This window comes from Hemiscyllium ocellatum, chromosome 2 (assembly GCF_020745735.1).
Source record: "Hemiscyllium ocellatum isolate sHemOce1 chromosome 2, sHemOce1.pat.X.cur, whole genome shotgun sequence".
NCBI classification, from domain to species: domain Eukaryota; kingdom Metazoa; phylum Chordata; class Chondrichthyes; order Orectolobiformes; family Hemiscylliidae; genus Hemiscyllium; species Hemiscyllium ocellatum.
This window is the reverse complement of record NC_083402.1, coordinates 18,909,705-18,933,133: the sequence shown is the minus strand read 5'-3', so window position 1 is coordinate 18,933,133 and position 23,429 is coordinate 18,909,705. Positions and strand designations below refer to the sequence as shown.

General features: G+C 39.9%; 1 protein-coding gene across 2 annotated transcripts in view; it reads left to right on the top strand.

Annotated features, from left to right (window-relative positions):
- Nucleotides 1-17,527, top strand: part of fbxo8 (F-box protein 8) — a 54,602-nt gene extending 37,075 nt beyond the window's left edge. For both annotated transcript variants that reach the window (XM_060835036.1, XM_060835037.1), the window contains exons 5-6: nt 5,122-5,318; nt 10,445-17,527. In XM_060835036.1, the coding sequence (XP_060691019.1) occupies nt 5,122-5,318; nt 10,445-10,632 (385 nt within the window). In that variant the 3' untranslated portion in view covers nt 10,633-17,527. The remainder of the gene's footprint in view (nt 1-5,121; nt 5,319-10,444) is intronic.
- Nucleotides 17,528-23,429: the final 5,902 nt, after the last annotated feature.

Genomic DNA, 23,429 nt, shown 5'->3' with positions numbered 1-23,429 from the left:
TGGACTATAGCCTGGTGTTGTCTGACATTTTTTAACCTGAATTGAAAGGGGACTAATATACTGGCAGGGAGATTTGCTCGAGCTGCTCTAGTGGAATTAGACTAGTAAGGTGGTTGGAGGGTTGGGGGGAGGTGGTGTGGCGCCTGGGAGATGGTGATAATAGAGATCGCTCTGAAACTGGTGCATTTGAGAAAAGAAGCGAGTCAAACAGTCGGGGCAGGCAGGGACAAAGCAGAGAACAAGGTAGGACTGATAAATTAAACTGCATTTATTTCAATACAAGAGGACGAACAGGGAAGGCAGATGAACTCAGGGCATGGTTAGGAATATGGGACAGGAATATCATAGAAATTACAGAAACGTTATTCAGGGATGGACAGGACTGGCAGCTTAATGTTCCAGGATACAAATGCGACCAGAGGAAAGAAAGAAAGGTTGGGGAAGGGGGGGCGGGTGGCGTTTTTTTCTAAGGGATAGCATTACAGCTGTACTGAGGGAGGATATTCCCAGAAATACATCCAGGGAAAGGTGAATAAAAAATCGAGATAACTGCAAATGCTGTAAGTCAAGAACTGAAATTGCTAGAAAATCTCAGCAGATCTGGCAGCATCTGTGGAGAGAAATCAGTTAACGTTTCAGGTTGAGTGACTCTTTTCAGAAAAAAAAATAAATCTAAGTATTATGGATGTTTGGATTTGCATTTGCTAAACCAGTCTGAATCACTGTGAGCCAGGTAGCAATCCGAAAACATTTAAATTTATGTGTAAGGTCAGGATAAATAGAATTCTAAGCTGCAAATGTGTTGAACTATTTCCAGGCCATGGCTTTCGGACATCCATTAATGAGCTGTCCACATGTGTCCATTCGATCATGTTTTCTGAAGCTCTGATTAAATTGAAAAAAAATCAAAGCAATAGAAACTGAGGCATAACATAAACAGAGCTTAGTACCGAAGCTGGGCATTTATAATTGTGTTTTAAAAGTGCAGGAAAACATGCACGATCTATTTATTTAACTCCCCTTTTATAGGCCATTTAAAGATAAATTAATCTGTACAATTGCATTAGCTGACTTAGATCATGAAAATCTCATTTAATTATTGTTTATATCAATTGTTGAAGAAAATATCTTCCATTGACAACTTTCTTGCAAATGATTTCCTGCAATTTCTTCTGAAAATCTACAAGATCTTTTAGCTTTAATCCAATCCTGTTATTGATTTGACCTAGATTTCTCTATTATTATTATTCAGCTTTCTGGACAAACATTCCATCTTTGTTCCATCTCACCAGTTTCTTCACCCACATTTCTTCCCCACTGTTGGCTTTGCTGAGTGTTTATTTCAATGATTTCGAATTCAATATTTTATCCTAGAATTCTTGTCTAAATGTTATTTTTTAGATTAGATTCCCTACGGTGTGGAAACAGGCCCTTCGGCCCAACAAGTCCACACCGACCCACCCAGACCCATTTCCCTCTGACTAATGCATCTAACACTATGGGCAATTTAGCACAGCCAATTCACCTAATCTGCACATCTTTGGACTGTGGGAGGAAACCCACACAGACAGTTGCCTAAGGCAGGAATTGAACCTGGGTCCCTGGCACTGTGAGGCAGCAGTACTAACCACTGAGCCACTGTTGATAGTGAATTGGAAATAGTGTCATTACCCTCAGAGACACTGCATAAAATTTGATTCTATTCTTGCCAGTCATACGTGTGTGCAGTTTAACTTAGTTAATTGAACACCAAAAGGGAGAAGCAATTCTGATTGGTTTCCAAACTGGACTCTGAGGCGCTTTTGTCACATCCCAACCACTGGCTATCTCTGCACACGGGACTGAATGTGGAAACTTCTTGTATGGTACAGTACTTAACTAGGTAAACTAATTGGAACTTCCATTGGTGTTAAATGAACTGGTAAGATATACTCTGGGAAGTTATTTGTCTTGCCACTTTTTTTTTAGATTTTCAGCTTATTGTATAATGTTGCTACGCTCATTATAATAAAAGTATTCTCAATTGAATTAAGAAATGATAGGTACGAAGATCGAAGTTGAATAAGTAGCAGTTCCTTTAGTGCGTTTTGTGCTTAAGTTAAATATTACAGGAATACTGAACATCATTGCCACTTCCACAAATGAGTTTCCCATTATTACTGTTCCATTCAAATATTTCCATATAAAATTTCATAATTTCAGGCTTTAGCCTCCTACATTATCTTTTCCAACTAAGACCCAGCCTCCTGAAAATATTAGTGCTTCGCCATTATAACAACATGGACTATCATTTCACAATTAATTTAGCACTGCTGCTGAATGCTCATCATTCAATCCAACAATATTGATAATTGTCTGGTTTTAGCTGATTTCCAGAAGCTTCCTCCTGGTTCTATTCCATAATCATTGTCTCGCTCAAAACACCATATTGAAGAGTTCATTGACATTAGCTTCATTAAGCATCCTTTCATGTGGTTTTCACTCTGGAAAATGATTTTCACAATTTGTAAATAAACAACAATAATCAAAGCACGTTAATCTCTTTTCTTTTTTCCTATGCCAGGTTATGCAACCTCTTTTAGTGCCTTCATCACCTTGCCATCATCATCCACTCTTTTTAGTAACCCTTCATTCTTCTGTTATTTAGTGTGTTCTGAAAGTATTTTGTATTTTCTGAGACCCTTAAAATGTTCTTGTCTTCCTTTTACACCTTTAGTCTCTCAGCTTTCCATGTTCATGAGACAGTCCTTCCAATATTACCCTGGAACTGTTTCGTCTTCCCCTTTTCAATCATTGAGATTTTTTGTTTCAGTTAGTTCTTCCGTCATAACAAATCTTTGTTCCCTGAGAAATTAGAACTTTGACTTGGTCAGCTCCAATACAAAGTTTGGTGACATCGGCTTTTTGCCTCACACTAAAGCATTCCTATAAGATTTGCCAACAGTCCATTGACTTTGAATTTCTTTCTTCTGATACTTTTTATCTCTGTGACCATCAGCATGTCAACACTGTGTCTTCCTTGCTCGGCAGTAAATGTCTTCCCAGGCACCTTAATTGTTCATTATTTCTGAAATTCTTATTGCACTGCATATGATGGAGTTATTTCCAACCAGGCTCCAAACCTGCACAATGTTTTTGCAAAATGTTCTAATGAGACTGAGGGACTCTCTAGCACTACAGCTTCCGAAAGAGAAGCTGTTCCCTCTCCTAGACAAGTCCAGCACGTGAAAGTACAATCTTTAAATTAAAGCTACGCTGTTTGGGGCTGATCTCAGAAAGCACGTCTGCATGCTTATGAAACAGAGGTAAGGATGAACCAGGGAACTGTAGACCAGTGAGCCTGACGTCGGTAGTAGGTAAGTTGTTGGAGGGAATCCTGAGGGACGGGATGTACATGTATTTGGAAAGGCAAGGACTGATTAGGGACAGTCAGCATGGTTTTGTGTGGGAAATCATGTCTCACAAACTTGATTGAGTTTTTTGAAGATGGAACAAAGAGGACTGATGAGGGCACAGCAGTAGATGTGATCTATATGGACTTTGTTAAGGTGTTCGACAAAGTTCCCCATGGGAGACTGGTTAGCAAGATTAGATCTCAGTGAATACAGGGAAAACTAGCCATTTGGATATAGAACTGGCTCAAAGGTAGAAGACAGAGGATGGTGGAAGGTGTATTGTCAGACTGGAGGCCGTGACCAGTGGAGTGCCACAAGGATTGGTGCTGGGTCCACTATTTTTCATCATTTACATAAATGATTTGGATGTGAGCATAAAAGGTACAGTTAGTAAGTTTGCAGATGACACCAAAATTGGAGGTGTAGTGCACAGCGAAGAGGGTTACCTCAGATTACAACAGGATCTGGACTAGATGGGCCAATGGGCTGAGAAGTGGCAGATGGAGTTTAATTTGGATAATGTGAGGTGTTGTATTTTGCAAATCTTAGCAGAACTTATACACTTAATGGTAAGGTCCTCTGGAGTGTTGCTGAACACAGAGACCATGGAATGCAGGTTCATTGCTCCTTGAAAGTGGAGTCACTGTTTGATAGGAGAGTGAAGAAGGTGTTTGGTATACTTTCTTTTATTGGTCAGAGTATTGAGTACAGAAGTTGAGAGGTCATGTTGTGGCTGTGCAGGAAATTGTTGGATTATTGCATGCAATTCTGGAGTCCTTCTTAGCGGAAAGATGTTGTGAAACTTGAAAGGGTTCAGAAAAGATTGACAAGGATGTTGCCAGGGATGAGAGGATTTGAGCTATCGGGAGAGGTTGAATATGTTAGGGCTGTTTTCCCTGGAGCATCGGAGGATGAGGAGTGACCTTGATAAAAGTTAGGATAGAATAAATAGACAAAGTCTTTTTCCCTGGGGTGGGGGAGTCCAGAACTAGAGGGCATAGGTTTAGGGTGAGAGGGGCAAGATATAAAATGGACCTAAGGAACAACTTTTTCACGCAGAGGGCGGTATGTGTATGGAATGAGCTGCCAGAGGAAATAGTGGAGGCTAGTACAATTGTAACATTTTAAAAGCATCTTGATGGGTATACGAAGAGTTTGGAGGGATATGGGCAGGGTGCTGGCAGGTGAGACTAGATTGGGTTGGGATAGCTGGTCGGCATGGACGAGTTGGACTGAAGGGTCTGTTTCTGTGCTGTACATCTTTATGACTCTATGCCATAACAGGTAATTGAAATCTGGAACTCCCTCCTTCACAACCTGTTGAGGTTTGGCAGATAAAAATTTTCCAACTGACAGATTCTTGGTCACAAGAGTATTAAGGGTTGTGAAACCTCAGCAGGTCGTTAGAGCTAAAATTCAGCCCAGCCATGATCAAATTGAATAGTATAATAAGCTCAAAAAACTGAGCTTACCTCTTCATGATCTTGCCTTCAGCTACTTCAATAATAAATATGCGCATACTTTTCCTTTCTTCTCTGTTTCTGCCTCTTCTACTTCTTCGAACTTCTCTTTCCTCACAGCGCATCCTTGTTTTTTAGTTTGCTAACTCACCAGCTCACTGCAGTCCTAGTGCTCGTGATGGTCTGACCTGATGGAAATAGGAGTTACTTTTGACCCTAAAAGATATAAGTGTTTCTCTTACAGCTCAAACCTTTACTTTCTCTAGGAGGGACGTGTTAGATGAGCTTGTGACACTGCACAATTTCAGCAACCAGTTCCTACCTAATGCACTCAGAGAGTTCTTTCGGCACATCCATGCTCCTGAAGAACGTGGCGAGTACTTGGAGACTCTAATTACCAAATTTTCGCAACGATTCTGTACTTGTAACCCGGTCGTTACCAGAGACCTTGGCCTAAGCCCAGGTAATAACCTTTTTTGACCTTTCACAACTTTATTTTGTAGAGCTACACCAGACTTTGCAAAGGCCAGAACCCAAGAATTTGACTTGAATTCCTGCAGAGGTTATGTAAACATGATCTCTTCGGCTCTTTGCAGCTGCCGAATGTTTATGGAATTTGGACCATTAGTGATTAGATTAGATTCCCTACAGTGTAGAAACAGGCCCTTTGGCCCAACAAGTCCACACCGACCCTCCAGAGATTAACCCACCTGGACCCATTTCCTTCTGACTAATGCACCTAACACTATGGGCAATTTAGTATGGCCAATTCACCTGACCTGCATATCTTTGGACTGTGGGAGGAAACCGGAGCACCCGGAGGAAAACCATGCAGAACAGTTGCCCGAGGCTGGAATCAAACCTGCGACCCTGGTGCTGTGAGGCTAACCACTGAGCCACTGTGCCGCCTGAAAGAAAAGAATGCGCAAGAGTTCAGGATGCAGATGACATTTTCCAATTTCACAATCAAAGAAAAGGCAACTGAGCTTGCTGTCTTAGTCTATTAAGCTTTACCCAATTGGAGAAATTGGGCGGCACGGTGGCATAGTGGTTAGCACTGATCCAGGTTCAGATGCCACCTCAGGCAACTGTCTGTGTGGAGTTTGCACATTCTCCCGTGTCTGCGTGGGTTTCCTCCAGATGCTCCAGTTTCCTCCCACATGTGTAGGTTAGGTGAATTGGCAATGCTAAATTGGCCATAGTGTTAGGTGAAGGAGTAAATGTAGGGGGATAGGTCTGGGTGAGTTGCTCTTTGGAGGGTCATTGTGGACTTGCTGAGCCGAAGGGCCTGTTTCCATGACAGAATTAGAAAGAATAAGCCAGTTAATCAGCATTCATTGAAATACAAGGATGTAGGGTGAATCGAGTTGTATTGTATTGTATGGATGTATTATTGTACCAATAACTGCATAACTCTTACTTAACCAGCCATACAGGCAACTCAAATATGTAGCTTGAGGGAAATCAGGGATAATATTAGATCCAACAAAGGAGTATAAAAACTGTTGGGAAACAACAACAGACTTGAGGCTTGAGAGTAGATTAGATTTGAGCAAAGGAGGGCAAAGGGATTGATTTAAGAAAAGAAAAACAGAATACGGGAGTAGGCTAGCAAGGAACATACCAGCTGATTGTAAAAGCTTCTCTAGATACGTGAAGGGAACAAGATTAGTGAAGGCAAATGTAGGTCCTTTGCAGTTAGAAACCAGTGGAAATAAAGAGATGGCGGATGAATAAGTTGGACTGTCTTCTCCAAGGAGGACACAAATAACATGCCAAAATTGTTCAGGAAAGCTTGGTGTAGTGAGAGGAAGGAAGGAATATCTTCAGGTTTACTCAAAGTAGTTGGGGCATGGAACGCACTGTCTGCAACAGTTGTGGACTCACCAACTTTGCTGGCATTTAAATGGTCATTGCATGGGCATATGGACGAGAATGGAATGGGGTAGGTTAGATGGGCTTCAGATTGGTTTCACAGGGCGGTACAACATACGGTCGAAGGGTCTGTACTGCACTGTAATATTCTATGTTCTAACTGAAAGAAATCAAGTATTAGTAGGGAAATGGTATAAAGGAAATTGATTGGATTAAAGACCAACAAATGGCCAGGATCTGATTAATCTACGTCCCAGAGTACTTTAGGAAGCGGTCCTAGAAATAGTGGATGCATTAGTGGTCGTCTTTCAAAATTCCATAGACTCTGGAACAGTTCCCTTGGATTAGGAAACAAAATCAGAAATTGCTCAAACACCAACTAGCCACGAAACAACACAACCAGCTATCTTTAGTAGCCACACACGCAGATGACAAGCAACATGAATTCGACTGGGACAACACTATTATAGGACAAGCCAAACCGAGAACAGCCAGGGAATTCCTAGTGGCATGACACTCATTCACAGATTCAATCAATAAGCACATCGACCTGGACCCAATATACCGACCACTGCAACGGACAGCTGGAACTGACAATCGGAAGCGGCAGATTCAAACCACTATAAATGCCGGAGGAAACATCACAGGAGGCTTCCAAGCACTGAGGATGTCACCTAGACAGGGGGCGAAACGTCTGCAACACAAATTCCCAGCTCGGTGAACAGAACCACAACAACGAGCACCCAAGCTACAAATCTTCTCACAAACTTTGAGTATATTAGTAATTTAGATAAAGGAACTAAACATAATATCTTCAAGTTTACAAACTAATCAAGATTGATTGGAATAATGAACTGGACAAGTGACTGAGTGAGCAAACGTATGGCAGATGAAATATAATGTAGATAAGTGTGAAGGGATCCACTTGGTAGCAAAATAGGAAGGCAGATTAGTATCTGTATTGCAGTCAACTGGGAAATGGATATCCTTGTACACCAGTCACTAAAAGTAAGCGTATAGGTGCCATGAGCAATGAAGAAGGCAAGAAGGTGTGTTGGCTTCCATAGCCAGAGGATTTGAATGCAGGAGCAAAGATGCCTTGCTGTATTCACACACAGCCTTAGTGAAGAATGATGTTCTAGCTTTTGAGGGAGTGTACAGAAAATTTACCAGACTAATTTGTGGGATGGCAGGACGCTTGTATGAGGAAAAGTTGAATAGATTAAGATTATGCCTGTATCACTGGAGTTAAGAATAATGAGGGGTGACCTCAGTGAAACCTGTAAAATTCTAACAGGACTAGACAGATGCACAAAGGATGTTCCTGATGAACAGGGAGACCGGACCTGGAGTCACAATCTTAGGATATGGGGTGCACTATTTAGGACTAAGATGAGGAGAAATTTCTTAACCCAGAGTGTTAAGCTTGTGGAATTCTCTGTCCCAGAAAGTAGCACTGATGTAGTTAAGAGCAGGGTACTGTTTAGGATGACCATATTGAGCGACCAAGTAAACCTGGAGGGTCAAATGGCATAATCCTGCTCCTTTTTGCTGTTTCTGTGCAGAGTCTGATTAGACCCCATTATTGCCAAAATTGCTTTGCACTCTGTATTCCGCCATCCAGCACGCTTCTGTACCTTTATTGTGTTGAGAACAGTCCAATTTGGGAGGAAATCTTCCCCTAGATAAATATTTCATAGTTTGAGTGCAGTTGATACAGGATATTTTGTTTTTAAACAAAGTCTGAAGTGAATTTATTAAGTGCTTGTGAAAGTGCACAACAATTGCACAGTATCACACCGTATTGATTTAAATTCTAGCACTGCTGCCTCACATCGCCAGGGACCCAAGTTTGATTCCAGCCTTGGGCAAATATGTGGAGTTTGCACATTCTCCCCCATGTCTGCTTGCTACAATACAAAGATGGGCAGGTTAAGTGAATTGTCCATGCTAAATTGCCCATAGTGTTCAGGGATGTGTAGGTTAGTTGCATTAGTCAGGGAAAATGTAAAGTAATAGTGTAGGGGAATGAGTCTGGGTGGGATACTCTTCAGAGGGTTGGTGTAGACTTGTTGGGCCAAATGGCCTGTTTCCACACTGCAGGGATTCTAGATTCTAACTCGTACGAACGTTTTCACGCTGTGTGGTTGAAGTATATTCTGAAACTAGCCAGAATTCCTTCTCATCAGGACAATGTGTCAGTAGCATATTAGGTTGTTTATTATTAATTAATAATAATTAAAGAAAGAGCAGATTAATTAAAGAAATAGCATTTTGATACAAGTGTGCTTCATCAGTTTAAGGAGTAAGTATCATTGATCAGTTAAATTCATAGGGATCTACGGAATTTTCTGCAGTCCAGACCACCAGCAGAATTCCTCATCATATGGGTGGCTTAACAGGGAAGTGAGAGCAAAATCCATAGAAAATTCAACACATATGACAATACCTTGTATTATTTCATTTTCAGAATATCTCAAACCACCTGATATCGTGAATTAATGAATGTACCATATAATGCATATCATACAATGTATTCGGTAATTTTTCTTCTAAGGTTTTGATGAGAGAAATATTTAGTGTTTTGAGGGGCATGTTCAGAGGAGAGTGACCAATAGGCTTGGCTGTTTCAAGGATCTGAGATAAGACCAGAATGTATGTATGTTTTGCAATATGATTCTATGCTGCTGAATTTGAATAAGCTAACTCCCTTCAGATTTGTAGATGTGTGAGGACGTTCAACACTAAATTCCCCCATGCTGGCATGGAACAGAGCTCATAAGGAGTGCATCCCAGAAATTAAACTAACATCATGTTAAGAATCTTTGATTTTCTACATTTCCCTTCTTATGAGCATTAACATTGAACTTTTAATGTAGCACTTGTTTTAGCCCCTTTATCGCACTTTGGAATGTTGTGTTCCGATAGTTGCTCAGTCTTAGGTTTTAGATCTTCCCCCTAAATTTATCCATCTCTTGTGCTTTCCTTGAAATCTAGCTTTTGGCTATTCATTTGGTCACTTGTTGTAGTTTTCAAGGCTCCTTGTTGAATTGTGTTTGACAGTCCTTTTACGAAATGCCTTCGGACTGCATTAAAGCTGATGATGATTTAAATGGTGGTTACTGTGCAATGTACATTAGGATAGAATGCTTTCCTTTTGGATCATTTCTCCCAGAAAATTGCATGATTTGTAACTGATATAAGCAGTGTATTTTTTGTCATGCTCAAGACGTTTCAGTTGTGTGTGACAGGCTACATGGACCAGACATTTTGCCTTCTATATGATGCATTTGTTTTTTAGCCCAGTCAAAAGCAGCTTCATTTTTGAAGGCAATCGGAGTCACATCCACTACTGTATCTAGCAGTGCATTCCAGAGGTCACAAATCCCTGGGAACTGCCTGACATCTAGTCTGGCTCTCGCATAATTTATATAAAAGTGGTGGAAGTTTTTTTTTGAAGATCAATAGGAAGTTAGTCTTTTTAATTAAATGGTGTTAGTAAGATGCATAACTGGAATCTAACTTCCATTGCCAAAGTTATCAGGGATCATCTGTTGGTAAAATGGAAAAATCAGCTTTTGTGTAAACTGCTGCTATAGTGATACTACTGCCCAACATTGTCATTAGCAAGATAACAGTTCAGTACAATTTAGACATCTCACTTAATGCTGGATTTTACATAAATTAACAACAAGTTCTGTTTCTATTGTACAGATGCTGTGTATGTTCTTTGCTATTCATTGATCCTGCTTTCCATCGATTTGAATAGTCCACATGTAAAGAACAAGATGTCCAAGCGGGAGTTCATCAGGAACACTCGTCGGGCTGCCCACAATATTAGTGAGGATTTTGTAGGACATTTGTATGACAATATCTATCTTGTTGGTCATGTGGCTGCCTAAATGCACCATTAACAAAACCTACAGAACATGAAGGTCAAACCTATAAAGTCGCACAATGATGTATTTGACCTTTTGTAAACACGAGGATTATTTTAGTGCTGGCCATTGTAACCTCTGTGTACAATCAGCTCCTTTTGTGTTTTTCATCCTGCGATTGTTAGCACTTTGGTAACTGACTACCCGTTTGTGTTTAATATTATTTTAGTTATCATGAGTTGGATATTATAGTGCCAATGTCTGATGCAACAATTTAGAAGTTAAAATAATCTATAACTGGCATAAGATATGTAAATTATGGATGGGTTTACAGATTAAGTGGGGCAATGAAATCCCCATCCCTTTTTTTCCTTTTTTTTTATGCATGTGGTGTGTATAAATGCAAAATGAGAGATTTATAATTATTTTATTGTGAAATGTTTTAACTAAAAGATTTTCCTCTGTACAAATAAGGTGACTATTTTTTCTCTTTATTGAATTAGAATTTTTATGTTACAGAAGCAGGAAAAAAGCACTTTGTTTTGCATTTTTGACATATGAAATAGTTAGAACACAAATGTTCTTTTTCCTATGGGTTGATCTCCTGCCCAGCTTATACTTACGGAAGATGTTTTTTCATTTAGTATCCAGTCTTCAAGAACACTATTTAAACTGTTGTCAAAAAAATCATTGAAACTATATCAAGTTAAGTGTGCTGGTTTAAAGGAATGCTTGAGTGATTACTAACTTCTATGAAATCCTAGTTAAATTTTCTCAAAACACCTCTTTCCTCTGTTTTCTTTTTAAGCATATTCTTTCATTTATCTTCGTGCTACTTTAGTAGAAAGATATTTTAAGTATTAACTTGCATGCTAGAAAGTAGGAATTTTATTCAAATCGCTCTTGTGATGCTCAAGCCAGTTATTATTCGAGCCGGTTCTTCTTGGATGCAAGATAATCACCACGTTCAATGAGTAGCCTTTACAGGAGTATAGAAGGTTTGACATTAGGTGAATGGTTTGTGCTTGGGTAACTGTTCTCAGCCATTATGTGAGTGAGAGTATTTAAAGTTGGCAAGGAAACAATTATCTAGAGTTTCCATTACTTGTGTCCAGAAACTCTTGAATTATGTGCACTTGAATGCAAGGATAGAGACAGGCTTGATTGTGATGCACCATGTTGTTAAATAGCCCTTTGTGCCAGCCAATCGCAAGCCTGCTATGTAAATAATGGCTTCGTGGACAGGGCATCAGCAAGTACCCTACCTTCCCAAAGCCCATACTTGTATGTGGCATCAAACTAAGGTGAGGAGAGACTTGTTTGAAAAAATATAAAACCTGATGTCTAAAAATATTTTTGATTGAAAAACTTGGATCATATTTTATGCAGCAGAAACAAATCTATATGCCAGCACATCTATTGCTGCTGCATCAGTCTTAATGTGTATTCCGATAGTCACCAAATGGAGGAAAGCAAGAAGTAATTTAGAATTGTACTACCTACATCATCGGGAGGACCTATGTCACTGGCAAATATTCCATCAAGGAGTTATTTATGTAGTGCAGGGCCATTTGATTTAAGAAAAACACATAAGCTTGGTGGGATTAGGGTGCAATATGGTAGTATTTTAATTGCTTCTCTATGATGCACTGAAGTAGTCTGGTTTTTTTTCCATGTGATATGTTTCCAGTTCCATAATGTGAATATAATACCATTCAAGCATTCCAATGATCTCTGAACATTTAACATTAGTACACTTTATAGATTAAAGTAGATAAGTTTCATTCAGGTGCATGAAAGGCAGTGCACCAACAAACGAATGAAAAAATAATATTTAAGTTTGGTATCTTAGGCAAAGACCTACCATACTTTCTCTGGAACTTCAGTTTCTACTTTTCCCAATCCCATGTATTGCAAGTATTTTGTTTGGATGAAAGACTTCTGTATAAAGTAGATTTTGGCAGCCTCATCCTTGCACCTTAGTGAGTGCAGTTCATAATCCTACAGTACAAAATAGCTGAAACTTGCCCCACATTAGGCAATAGCCTAATAATAAACCCACTTATAAGATTTACTCACTTGCAATGTTAGAGAAACAGTTCATCTGGTCTTATTGAGCCATACAGCATGGAAATAGACCCTTTAGTCCAACCAGTCCATGCCAACCATGTTCCAAAACTAAACTAGTGCCACTTGCCTGTGGTTGGCCCATATCCCTCCAAACTTTTCATATTCATGTATTTTTCTAAATGTCTTTAAAGTTTTGTAACTGTACCTGCAAGCACCACTTCCTCTGGCAGTTCATTCCACACACGAAACACTCTGTTTTTAAAAAGGACATGAGGTCAACCTCTGTTTTTAAAAAAAAACTTCTCCTCTCACCTTAAAAATATGCCCCCTAGTTTTGAACACCCCCCCCCCCCCCCCAAAAGACCCTTGCTATTCACCTTATCTCTGCCCCTCATGATTCTGAGCTAAGAGGCCTAACTTTTCTCTCAGTCTTTAGAATCCCAATGTTTGGACAAATGGTTGTCCCAAACCTTCATCCGTCAGCAACAGGACAAGATCAGGAATTTTACCAGAGACCACTGGTTTGCTCTCCATTTGAAGATGGATGGCTAGCTGTGAAGTTTAGGCAGATCATGGAGTGGGCTCTGCTTGGGCCGGTCAGGGACTGTGACGGTGCTTCTACTTGCAACTAATTGTAATCCCTCAAAGCTGAGCCTCACCAGATACATGACGGGATTAGTGGGACCACCATTTCCATTTATAAACTCAGCATATTACTTGGAATCTCCGAGTTTTCTCCAACCCCTCACCCTGGCCCTCAAAGTTGCAGCAGCAGTCTTTACATGCAGTGAAGTACAGTTCAACCATTGGCACTGTGCCAACAAAGATGCAAGATGCCCTTAATCAGGGCATTGATTATATATATGTTAGTTGCCTAGTAGGTGGAAAGCCAATCTTTCAAGGCCACACCAGGGAAAGATCCCCATCAGTGGATCTTCATTTAGTTATCAAATTACCATCATAAACAACTCCCCACCTTTCCAACATTAGAGGAGGAACATCCTGTCTGCATTGCATTTAGCAAACATTGCAGGAGAACTATTAGTGCCCTCACCATCATTTTTCCTGTAATTTTCAAAATTTGTTGCACACTTTCCCTGAGCTTCTGATTGCAGCACATGATAATCCTATCCATGTAAGGGCTGAATTAAAAAGGGAAATGGTAGAATATGTCAAGTGACAGTATTATCATCTTACAAAGTAGTGGCAGTAGATGGTTTCTATTTCGTAAGGCCAGCTTTCCTACATAAAAGCAATTTATCTGAGATTCCTCTGTATGAGCCATGAGAATAGGACTTTGAGGTGAATGGCTGACTGACTAAAGAAATCTCTAGCAATTGAAAATTCATTGTGAATGGTTTTGCTATGCTGCAAAATTGTAGAACCAAAACAAAAATCAAATCCTAACAGAAAATGTTTGTTAAATACGCTTTTCAAATTTCAGGTTGCTGTAACTGAAATGCATTTTGAATTGTGAGTTGGTAAATGCTCTTTTGCACAGGTGTTTATTGTAGAATTAAATGAATATTTTATATAAATTTTCTAATCCACATTCATCTGTTGACAATTGCTGCTGTCATGTTTTATAGATGGCAACCTTCTGTAAATCTAGCCCCTGGTTGTGAAATAAAATGGTGAGGGGAAAATCGCTTTTTAGATGAATTTTAAAATACAATTGTAGTTGGCGGTGAATGAATTTTTTTTTTACATGATTTTTGTCAATAGATTGTACATACTAGCCTTACATAAGTCTGGTTTTATATCAGAACATAGGAATTACTAGACAATAGAGAAGCAGGGTCCATCTATTTCTTCTTCTTCAATCCTGATAGCTGTATAATTTAGTGATGAAGAGGTTCTTGACTAATCATTTGCAACCAATCTCTATTAATTAGTCTACAGCATACTGCAAAATGAGGTGGGAAGAACCTTACTGATTAGCTTTGAAAACATTGGACCAAAGTCACCTTGCTTCCATCCAAGCATACTCTTTCACTCAAATGTCAAAATAGTGTTTTGGAGATGATATTGGCCAAAGATAATCACTCTCTGTTTAGTCAACTTCTGATTTTTCCATCCATTTGAACAATTCTGAGTACAATTATAGCTTGGTAAAGACAACCTTTTATGTGCTAAATGTGTAATGAAGTAATAATATGCTTATGAAGAATGCATTCTATATTACTAATGTAACAAATGCGAGTCCTCAAAGTGAAGTGATTGCCTTTGCTGAGTTTAAAGTGACTAGTCTGCCACTTAGTCTGTATTCAGTAGTTGTCACATTTTGTTTCTCTCCACAAGTATAAACAGTAAGTAGTTCGTACTTAAGCCCAGCCGTGGAGGTTGACTGTGCAAGAGCCCTGACTTGTCCTGAACCTGTTTAGCGAGGGTCATTTTCACAAGAATGTGTTTACAGTTTTTTTTACAGGCCACATACACAGAAAATCTTCCCTGCACCATTTTGATTTCATGCAGTTGGCTGTAATAAAATTTGAAAGACACTGACCGATTTATGGGTTTCATTTTGTCAATAATGTAAACAGTGTTTTGCTCTAGTCCAGTGGTCCAGTTAAGACTGTAACTGCACTTTGTGCCACACCTTGGAGAAATTTAGCTATTTTGAAATTTGACAAAAAGACACTAGAATTAACTTCCAGTAAGTAAAGTTGAAGATTAGGCGCCCCCTAATTCAAAACTGCTGGGGAGCTGACACACCCAAAGATTACATGCAGTTATTTCATTGATCCCAAAATACTGAGCAAGATATTTACCAGGGAGCCCCATCCATTATTACTGATTCCGTCCTGCCTGCAGTTTGAATAGAAACATTGTGATATACCCTAATGCTGCATGTCCTGGTACCGTATGGCCCAATAGAAATAATAAACTCATTCACTTCACCACAATTCGAGTATGGAGTTGAATTTCCTATTTTACAGCTTTGTTTTGCTGCTTAATGCAAGGTTCAGTGATACTGACTACAGTGTGGGGAATGTTCTTTTTTTAACAAGCTTATAAATCCAAGTATACCCATCTCTAATCCTCATTTGAAATGTATTACATCTTGGAGAAAAGATTTGAGAAGCAAACTAAATATCCTGAAAAGATCTACATTAATTTAGTTGCATCTGGACCCAATGTTTTATAATTGCAATAAGATTCCTCAATGTAAAAAAAAGTGTTCCCTCTTTGTAATAGTATTTTATTTGCAGGGTTTTTTAAAAAATTACATAACCAATCTGATGTTTCATGGTTTTACTGAAAATTACGGTAAGAAAAATAGTTTCAAAATGCATCCAGCTGCACGAGAAATCTGATGTTCTGGCACTGGTGAAGTTTACAGATTTTACTGTGGTTCACAGTAAAGGGGTAGTGCTGAAAAACAAAAATTGGCTGTATCTGAGGTGGTGCAACAAAATCATTTTTAATATCATAAGTATTGCTATGGAACACTACTTCTTGAACAATCTTCTATAAATTGAAAGCTATGTATAATACCATTCAAAAATCTACTTTTTGAAAAATTTGGTTTTATTAAAAAATACAAAGCTACACAGATTTTCATTACTAATTAGTCTTTTGTATAAACAATTTTATGCTGTATCGTAGTTGTGCAGCAATAAACCATGATTTTTAAAATATTTGATTGGAGGAAATTATTGCATTACAATGATTAGTCATGTGCACTTAGTCACATTGCAAGCCCTTTTGTATGCTTCGAGTAATTTTATTTATACCCTTTTGCAGTTGACATATGAACTAAACAGTTCTGAGGAGGATTTCCTCTGTGCACTGTAATGCAGCATCGTAGACATTTTATATGCTATGACTTTAGTTACATGCTCACATCCCAGAGAAAACTTTCCTCTAAAGTGGAATATTTTACATCTGTTTTCAACACTCCACTTTTCTGCATTTTAAAAGCTGCAATTTTATGGCAGCGAGGAGTGAAGTTGTCCCACCCCTGAAGTATCTTCAAATGTGTATTTTCAGTGTAAATCTATTTGTCTCGACTTGCAGACTAACAATCTTTTGAGGTGAAACATTTCATGTATAGGATTCTGTTTTAAATGACTGGAAGGATGTATGGTTTAATGGCACTGAATAGTTATCATTTTTTACACTTGTTAATGACAAATACTTTGAGGTTTATACCTTTTCTTAAAAACAACTTGTCAAATTGGTATTGTTTTTTGTGCGGTATTTTAACAAATCTTACGTTCAGTCGAAAGTCAATTTATGTACCGACTTTACAGTTTTAATTCAGAATGTTTACAAAGGAATTTTAATTAATTTGAACTTGTTTGGCAAATTATTCTGCAGCTCATGCTTTGATTTTGTCAGTTGTACAATAAATGTCGAGGCGAAAGTGAGTACTGCAGATGCTGGAGATTAGAGTCACCACAGTCTTGACTCTAGTAAATGCCTTGTTCCATGCTTTGTAGAAATTTTTTTTTAAATCCCTAAAAGCATGAAGAAGTGATACAGAATTAAATCGTATTATATTCAATTTTATATTTAAACTTGCACATTTTAAATAATTTTAAGATATGCATTTAAAGTTTACTAGAAAAATACATTTAAATTTAGTGCCTCTCCATGCACTTCCTTCAACTAAAAATTAGCACACTAGTGAATAATCTTGATAGAAGGAAAATAATTCATTGTTAAAAGGCAATGCACTGTTAAAATAATTGTCATTGAATTTTGGGAATTATGCATGCTACCCACCTACTTATGGTTTTCACAGGGTAACAGCAGTGAAGATGCTTTCTAGTTTCTTGGGTCACGTTTTGTACAGAGCACAATTTGTCAAGTTGTACATAATTAAAGTTGATCTTAAAGTGTTTTCCTTGTGTGTGCTTTTTGCTGATAGGATGTTTGCACTCAATTAATTTGATTATAATAAATAAAAAGAACATCATTGAAGAACAGGATACCAAATTATTCAAGAGTTATTCAGAAAAAGATCTTCAGTGTAAAGTTGTTTACTGCCTGACATCCAAATGTATTTACACTCTCAAAATGGTCAGTTAGTGAATTTTCTTAAAACTGCGCTAGGGAATTAAAAGCTGTTCTTGGTGCCTTTTAACTCCTTTTAATAGGGAGACCAATTTAGTTTCTGTCTGGAGCAGGGCTATCTGATCTGTGACCCTAACCTTTGGTAATTCAGCCCTCCCATTCAACTTTTCCTATTTACATTTGCATTATTTTCTGATTTTTCAAGAGCAAGGAACTTTGGAAAGGGTAACACACACCGTTAATCTTCAACCTATGGTAGACACCCAGGTAACTCTTGAATAGTAAAAGTCTGAGCACTCTAATTAAAAGTGTGTCACAGATTTAAAGCTTACCAGGGGAATTGCTTCATTTTACAGGAATAATACCATACCATTTCCAATTTTATTTTACAGTGTGTCTAGATTATCTGAATTGAAAAGTGCAATTTTCATACTTTGCAACCAATATGCTGTGTGTTATGACTTTTTATCTGGGCGGGGTGGGGGGGGGGGTGAGATGGCGGGTAGTGTGTATTTTTAGTTTGTCGAATTAAAAAAGCCACTTCTTGGATACAATCTTAACTTAGTGATCTATTTAAATTAGACTAAAATGCAGGAGCTTCCTGGCAGGTAGGCATACTGCACCCAGTAATTGTAGTAAAACTTTCATTTCGTACTGATTTGTCATTGATTCATAATGCCTTCATTTAACGTGACTTTATTTCATAAAACTTAAGCAGAAGAGAATATGGAAATCAGAATTGTCTTTGCTTGGGGGAAAGAGTGTTTGGGCCAAAGTTATGCATGTCTACAATTTTACTTTATTACATTCCAGCATATAATGAGACTGGTAACAAAAAAATGGGTATAGTGAGCAGGTATCAACTTAAACAGATTCGACAAACTCTGAAATTGTATGTCTTCAATGTGAAAATTAATAGGTCATCGCTCATACATTTGGATACAGTGAGGTTGTTTCTGCTTTTTGTTAGTGATGGTTGCATTCATGCAGATCTGGATCATTTGCTGTATAGAATCATACTGTACGGGAGAGGCCTTTCAGTCTATTGAGTCTATACTGCCAAAAATACATTACTACACATATCAGTCACACTTGCTTGCACTGGGCTCTTAGCCTTGAATGTTGGTATTTCAAATATTCATATACATTTTTTAAAAAGATTGTGAGACTTCCTTACCCACCTCAACTGTTGGATTTTATGTGGATTCGCTTAAGCTTTACATCTGTCAGGGAAAAAACTGTTGAGCAACGCAGTTTTACTTCGAAATCAGTCACGATGTCAGAGCATTGCTATACCAATGGCAGTTCCCTTAGAACTTAGCACCACCCCATAACAGCTTAATGGGGGTAGGCGAGAATGTAGAACAGATATGCCATAATCTTATCGAATGGTACAACAGGCTTGAGGGGCTGAGTGGTCTACTCCTACTAATTCGTTGGTTTGTATGGAAATACTATCTTTCACCTCTCTTCCACCCCTGCCAACCTTATCTATGCATGGCAGTAAATTGAGGGGCGTGTGGGTTAGGTTGATCTTAGATTAAGATCAGCAAAACATCGTGGGCCGAAGGGTCTGCACTCTTCTGTGTTCCATGCTGACAATTCTCAGGCTGTCTCTTGCCAGTATTTACTGATCCCACCCAACATTGTTCAGTCACACATTCCAAATCCCTCAGCAGTGCCGTAGAGTATTCGGTACATTTTGTCTGCTTTTCCTTGCCATTCTGTATTGATTCCTGAAGAAGGGCTCATGCCCGAAACCTCGATTCTCCTGCTCCTTGGATGCTGCCTGACCTGCTGCGCTTTTCCAGCAACACATTTTCATTCTGTATTGAACCAGCCTCCACAACATACAGTCTTTTGCACATCCCAAAGGCTGAGAATGCTTCTCCTCTCCTACGTCTGTTGCTCCTGTTACCAATTAGTTTAAAGTCCTTAAATTCCTAGTTCTTTCAACATTGGGAACAAATCTTCCCTATTTTTCTGTCAATACCACTCATGATTTTGAATATTTTAACAATTTTGTTTTTGCAAGGAATACTATCCCAGACTCTCGAATCTACCTTGATAACTTCAGTTCCTCGGCCCTGGGGCCGTTTTCAGGAATCTTCTCCATTCTGATATCATTCACTTATTTTCCAAACTGTCAAATCCAGAACCGAACATAACTTTGCAGCAAGACATAACCACCTTACTCTTACACTGTATGTGCCCAACAAAAAGCCCAGGATACTGTACACTATTAACTACTCTCAGCCTGTCCTGTAGCCCTCAGCGGAGCCAGGAGAGTCAGAGGCTGAGAGGTGACCTTATAGAGGTTCATAAAATCATGAGGGGCACGGATAGGGTGAATAGACCAGGTATTTTCCTTGAAGTGGGGAGTTCAGAATTAGAGAGCACAGGTTTAGGGGAAAGATCTGAAAGGGACCCAAGAGGCAACTCTTTCACGTAGAGGATGGTGTGTGAATGGAATGAGCTGCCAGAGGCTGGTACAATTACAGCATGTAAACGGCATCTGGATGGACAGATGTAGAGGAAGAGTTTAGAGGGGCATGGGCCACGTGTTGGCACATGGAGCTGGATTAATTTAGAATATCTGGTCGGCACAGAAGAGTTGAACCGAAGGGTCTGTTTCAATGTTCATTTATCTGACAGCTTGTTTCTCCCAAGTCGCCTGTGTCGTTTGGAAATTCCACACTACCCTCCTCGCCATTTATCATGCTTCCGGGTTTGGTATGGTCTGCAATTTTTAAATTCTGAAACGCCTGACTGCCGCCCAAAGGAAGTCCGGAAATTGAGTATTTGTAGTGCGGTGGAATTAGTAAAGTGTGAGCTTCGTACTGGGGTGAGACGTTCTGACCGCTCTCTGGGTTTCAGGGAGAGCATTGTTCGGAATGAGTATTTGGAATGAGAGGGCTCTGAGGTGAAGGGTGAGCCAGGATTTGGAGGTGCCGGTGTTGGATTGGGATGGACAATATTAAAAATCACACAACACCAGGTTATAGCCAACAGGTTTATTAGGAGGCACTAGCTTTCAAAGTGCTGTTCCTTCATCGGGTGGTTGTGGATGAAAGAGTGGCGCTCCGAAAGCTAGTGCTTCTAAATAAACCTGTTGGACTATAACCTGGTGTTGGGGTGAGCCAGGAGGATGTGTGTTAGTGAATATTGTCAGGAGATGGCTGGAGAGGAGGGATTGTAGTGGGCAGAGGCAGTGGAGAGTTCCCTGGACTCAAATATGAGGAGACAATGACTGAATCAAATTGGAATATGCGCAGCCTGCGAGGCGGAACTTTCATCAGGAGCTAGGGTCCCATACAGTACAAGAACGCCCTGCCTTCCTGCTTGATGAATGGTGCTGGAAGAGCACAGCAGTTCAGGCAGCATCCAAAGCTAGCCTATCTCTCCACGCTTCAGGCTCACTGCCTTTATTCCTGATGAAGGGCTTTTGCCCGAAACGTCGATTTCGCTGCACTTTGGATGCTGCCTGAACTGCTGTGCTCTTCCAGCATCACTAATCCAGAATCTGGTTTCCAGCATCTGCAGTCATTGTTTTTACCCTCCTGCTTGATGAATTTGATCGGGCGTCGCCTGAACACGTATGAATGCGCCTGTTCCTCCTATCGGAGAATCTTTGGAATGATGCTGAAAATGTGTTGCTGGTTAAAGCACAGCAGGTCAGGCAGCATCCAAGGAACGGGAAATTCGATGTTTCGGGCCAGAGCCCTTCATCAGGCCCGAAACGTCGAATTTCCTATTCCTTGGATGCTGCCTGACCTGCTGCGCTTTAACCAGCAACACATTTTCAGCTCTGATCTCCAGCATCTGCAGACCTCACTTTTTACTCGAATCTTTGGAATGATGCCGAGACTAAATCGTTAGCAGAAAGACCGAGCACAGATTTAATTTCCAGGACAATCCGTCATCCAATTACTCCAGTTCCAGACCCTATCCTCCCAATAGATGTGATAAGAGGCTTTGAGCAGTGTTTATCAGTGAGCGTCCAGGTGCATTGTGTAAATCCCTCCAGTTTTGTAGCATCTGAACGGCAAACCTAACTTGTATCACCGCTCATGGCTCTGAGTTGTTCCGGGTACCGGCCCGTTCCTGTGCCGCAATGTAGTTCAGGAAGATGTTCCCAGTTTCCATTTTACCCTAAAATGCCGCTGAGCGTTTGTGAACGAGAGATGATCGCCGCGAGTGCGCTATTTACGAACGGCCCCATGACAAAGCAAAGCGCAGTCCACACTGCAGGAGGTGTGCCCGATTGCACATCGCTAGAATCGGGGCATAATGCAAAGCTTTACAAGGTGAAGAAACGCCCTTCAATTCAACTTCATGTAGGAACACAGGGGGAGGAGTAAGCCATTCAGCCCCTCGCGTATGTTTCATCATTCAATGAGATCATGGCTGATCTGTGGCCTGATGAAAATTCCCTATTCCTGAGATGCTGCCTAACCTGCTGTGCTTTAACCAACAACACATTTTCAGTTGTGGCCTATATACCTTAATAGTTTTACTTCACAAAAACTCAGATTTAAAACCAGCAACTGATCTAACATCTACTGTCTTTTGTGGAAGTGTTCCAAATATTTACCATGGTGTGTAGAAGGCTTCCTAACATTTATTCTGAAGAGTCGGGCCCTAATTTTCAGACTGCGCCCCCCTCCCACCCCATCTTTAGATTAGATTACTTACAGTGTGGAAACAGGCAACAAGTCCACACCGACCCGCCGAAGCACAACCCACCCATACCCCTACATTTACCCCTTACCTAACACTACGGGCAATTTAGCATGGCCAATTCACCTGACCCGCACATCTTTGGACTGTGGGAGGAAACCACGCAGACACAAGGAGAATGTGCAAACTCCACACAGTCGGGAATTGAACCCGGGTCTCAGGCGCTGTGAGACAGCAGTGCTAACCATTCCGTTCTAGAATCCCCAACCTATGGAAATAGCTTATTTACTTGTCTTTTCCTGTTAATATCTTGAAGACTTTGATCGGGGGTCGCCCCATAACTTTCTAAATTCTCGTGAAAACAGGCCTAAATTGTATAAACTCTCCCCATAATTTAACCCTGAAGTCCAGGCTTCATGTGTGGAAGTAATCTGATTTTTAAAACATTCCATTCTTCCCGAAACCTGTTGTGATTCTTTCAGTTTAATAACAGCAAAATGCTGCGAATGCTGGAAACCTGAAATCCCCAGGGAGAAAGCTGGAGAAACTCAACAGGTCTGGCAGAATTGGTAGAGGGAGGAAAGCAAAGTGAAGGTTTGACTCCGCTATTCATGATTTGGAGATGCCGATGATGGGCTGGGGTGTACAAAGTTAAAAATCACACAACACCAGGTTTAATTGGAAGCACACTAGCTTTCGGATCGTCGCACCTTCTTCATCACCTGACAAAGCTTTGATCAAGGGTCAGTTAGACTCCAACCGTAAGCTCTTTTCTCTCTTTACGGATGCTGCCAGACCTGCTGAGATTTTCCAGCATTTTATCTTATGATTTCTTCAGAAGTGTCGGACCGGATTGGAAACCTTAACTCTGTTTCTCTCTCCCCGGATTTTGCCAGACCTTCTGAGTTTCTCCAGCATTCTTCTGTGTTTGCTGTTTCAATTTAAATTTCAGATTCTACGTCTTCATATTGGCTGCCTGATTGCAGGGGGAAAAATTGAATTGAACACTATCGCAATCGCCAACTTCCACCTTATAGACAGTGGGACAA